The sequence below is a fragment of the Anastrepha obliqua genome, chromosome 4 (assembly GCF_027943255.1).
Source record: "Anastrepha obliqua isolate idAnaObli1 chromosome 4, idAnaObli1_1.0, whole genome shotgun sequence".
Classification (NCBI taxonomy): domain Eukaryota; kingdom Metazoa; phylum Arthropoda; class Insecta; order Diptera; family Tephritidae; genus Anastrepha; species Anastrepha obliqua.
The window spans coordinates 45,888,161-45,891,119 of record NC_072895.1 but is presented as its reverse complement, the minus strand read 5'-3'; the positions used below and the strand labels follow the sequence as shown (position 1 = coordinate 45,891,119).

The 2,959-nt window shown below is 33.9% G+C and overlaps 1 protein-coding gene across 3 annotated transcripts; it reads right to left on the bottom strand.

Moving 5' to 3' along the window:
- Positions 1–607: 607 nt before the first annotated feature.
- LOC129245807 (glutathione S-transferase 1) lies at positions 608–2,036 on the bottom strand. 3 transcript variants are annotated; one of them, XM_054884203.1, is made up of 3 exons: positions 1,962–2,036; positions 1,428–1,568; positions 608–1,352 (listed from the first exon to the last, which is right to left on the bottom strand). In XM_054884203.1, the coding sequence occupies exons 2-3, from the start codon at positions 1,523–1,525 to the stop codon at positions 764–766; spliced, it is 687 nt and encodes a 228-aa protein (XP_054740178.1). In that variant the 5' UTR covers positions 1,526–1,568; positions 1,962–2,036; the 3' UTR covers positions 608–763. The 3 variants fall into 3 exon arrangements, with proteins under 3 accessions (XP_054740178.1, XP_054740177.1, XP_054740179.1); XM_054884202.1 differs by having other exon boundaries at positions 1,863–1,978; XM_054884204.1 differs by having other exon boundaries at positions 1,927–1,967.
- Positions 2,037–2,959: the final 923 nt, after the last annotated feature.

Sequence of the window (2,959 nt, the reverse complement as noted above, 5' to 3'; positions counted from 1 at the left end):
AGCATTTTTCTAAATTTATGGAGATTTTTTTATGCTGTTATAACAACAACAATAAGCATTTGGTTAGAAAATCGTCCGATATAGGTAGTTCCACAACCACCATATCCGCCTAATTTGACTCCTTTGAGACATCTGGCTATTCAAGAAACAACATAGAAATAGTATAGGATTCAGTATGTTTCGAGACATCGGAAAAATGTTGGTATAAGTCTAACATTTTACGCAATGTTGGGATGATTGCTTTGAGTGGGATTATATAGATGCGGAAAAATATAAGTGTAACTAAAGAATACATTTTTATTTTGTTTTTAGTAGTGGATGCGCCTTGTCAGCTAATGGCAAACCTCCCAGCGTATTTCTGCCATGAAAAAAGCTCCTCATAAAAACCATTTGCCTTTCGGAGTCGGTTTAAAACTGTAGGTCCCTCTATTTGTGGAAAAATATCAAGACGAGCGCCAGAAAATAGCAGGAGAAGCTACGCTCAACTCCTAATAGAAGTGTTCGCGCCAATTTATTTATTTTAACTAAAGAATAAATAAAACAAAAAAATAAATCACATTTATGACCCAGTAGAAAAACTTAAAAATTTATACTAACACAAAGTGCATAAACATCAAAAAAATCTAAACCATTTATTTTATTAACTGTATCACTCTTATATTCTCTTACAAATAAATAGAACTACGATTACATTCGCTGCTCTCCATTTCGTAATTTATTTTCTGATATCTCTTCATTAATTTCATTATACTTTGACCGTTAATCACTTGCAATCTAATTTCTCCGGCGCTCTTCTATTTGCTTCAAGTCGCTCTTTAACGAAGTTACCAAACGATTCAACACCCACCTGATTGTTCACCCTGTAGTAAGGCAACAGCCTCAAACGTCTCAACCATGCGGCGAGATTTGGGAATCTATTCCCGTCCACTGGCGCAAAGATCTCTGCACTGGTGACAGACGCTAGTGCACACAAATCGGCGATAGTCATTAACCCACCACACATATACTGCGAGATAGTTTTATCTAAACCATCATAAGCCATTTGCATATATTCAACTTTAAAGTCTTCAATATCCTTAGCACCAAAGTAGATAACTGGTTCGACCATAACGCGAAGGCGTGGGAATAAATGGCTAGCATCATAGTAGAGACGTGTCTGAATTTCTCTCCGCTTCACCTCATCTTTGGGGTAGAGACTGTTATCTGGCGAATATGTGTCCACAAGATAAGCGCAAATTACGTGTGAATCGGTGACGACAGTACCGTTATCATCCAACACTGGAATAGTGTGCAGAGGGTTGAGTCTAAGGAAATCAGGTTTAAGATGATCGCCATCCTTCAAATTCATTAATCTATAAGAAAAGAAATATTAAATAGGAAGCAGACATATAAAATGAATAGATGTACATATGTATGCCAATACTTACTGCAAATCTAATTCCACTCCGATAGCGCCAGCTGTTAAAAGTACCGCACGACATGGCGCGCTGCGCGGCGAGTAGTACAAAACAGGTTTAACTACCATTTTAAGTTTGTTGGTTAGACTCAACTCCAATGTTAAATGAGTGCTAAAAAATAAAACAAAATTAGCAACATAAAACTTAACAATAATTATGTAAAATAAATGTGGTAAATAATTTCGAAATAAGCCTTGTTAAATCCACTCTAAATGATAGACTTGTCACTCATCAAGTGTCAACGTTTTGATGGCTGGTTTTTGGCTCTTATTATTTGTTTATCTTTTCTAATTTTAAAAATTTGTATTTTATCAGTATTTTATGCATTTTACTAAGGCTCTGATAAAGAAGTTACTATGTTCTAAGAGCAAGTCATGTGCATGTTTCGTGCAGAAATAAATATACCGTTAGCAAAAATATAAAGCACGGCAATTAGTAATTTAAAACTCGCAAAATTGCTTCTACTAACAGATCAGATATTCACTAATATACTTATACACGCACCAGTACTCTTCGCTGCTCACTTTGTGACTGAGCCATACTCCTTACGAACTTAGGTATATGTTTAGTAGGTCGTCGACAGCATGAGTGCGTGTAGATTGCGTCATAACGTTAATATATGAATGTGAAGGAGAGAGGAACGATCGAGTTACTCACTACTGGCGTTGCCGGTTTGCTAGATTTAAATCCAAAACTGGTAGTTTCTTAGAAAAGCATTTGAATTTCTTAACAAATTATTTGAATGCATTTGATTGACTCAGTTACTCCCTACTAGTCTTCCTCAGTTACTTCGATTTTGCGTCAGATTAATGCCGGTATTTAGTAAGCAATCTCTAGGCACAAATAGAAATTTTCAGCTGCGAGATCTTGTTTTTAGGGCAGTTGCTATTCAGCAAGAGTTCTCTAGTCTCAAAAAATAGTACCTACTATATGTTGTTAGTGAACTTTTAGCAGGAAAAATTTTCTTATAAAAAAAACCTTAAAATGAAACGAGATCAAAGTTTTTTTAAATTGAATCAAATTAAGTTGGGCAACGCCTCCAGTCAATGGGGTTTTCAATAAATTTTTGTGAAAAACTGAAAGTATTTATTATCTTCAAATATAATATTCATGTTAATGCATAAATGTACAAAAATTTTGTTTTAATAAAAATATTTAAAAAATGGTGGCGCTACAGCTGCTCATACGTGTCTCCTTTTTAAATTGCGCCGTGGAATATACAGCCTTTTGTAATCGATTGAAATCAACCAAACACAAAATTTTCTTTAAAATAAGTTATTCCAAAGTGCAAAACTTACCTATTTTTAACGACAAGAAAAATGAAAACATGAAGAGAAAATGAAAAAAATAACACTATTTATTATAACAAATTGATCAAAACAATATTTTTAGTTCTAATTAATATAAAATTTGAGGTAAATGCAAAGACCAATATTTTAAAAAATATCCCTGTGAAATTTAAGTTGATATCTTGATTACATTTTGAGTTATATTCGACAGCG

What these genes read in the sequence shown, in the direction of transcription:
- LOC129245807 (XM_054884203.1), bottom strand. Translation starts at nt 1,525, where the DNA reads ATGGTAGTTAAACCTGTTTTGTACTACTCGCCGCGCAGCGCGCCATGT. An exon ending in GGAGTGGAATTAGATTTGCA is followed by an intron (nt 1,353 to 1,427) that starts GTAAGTATTGGC and finishes CTTTTCTTATAG; the next exon opens with ATTAATGAATTTGAAGGATG.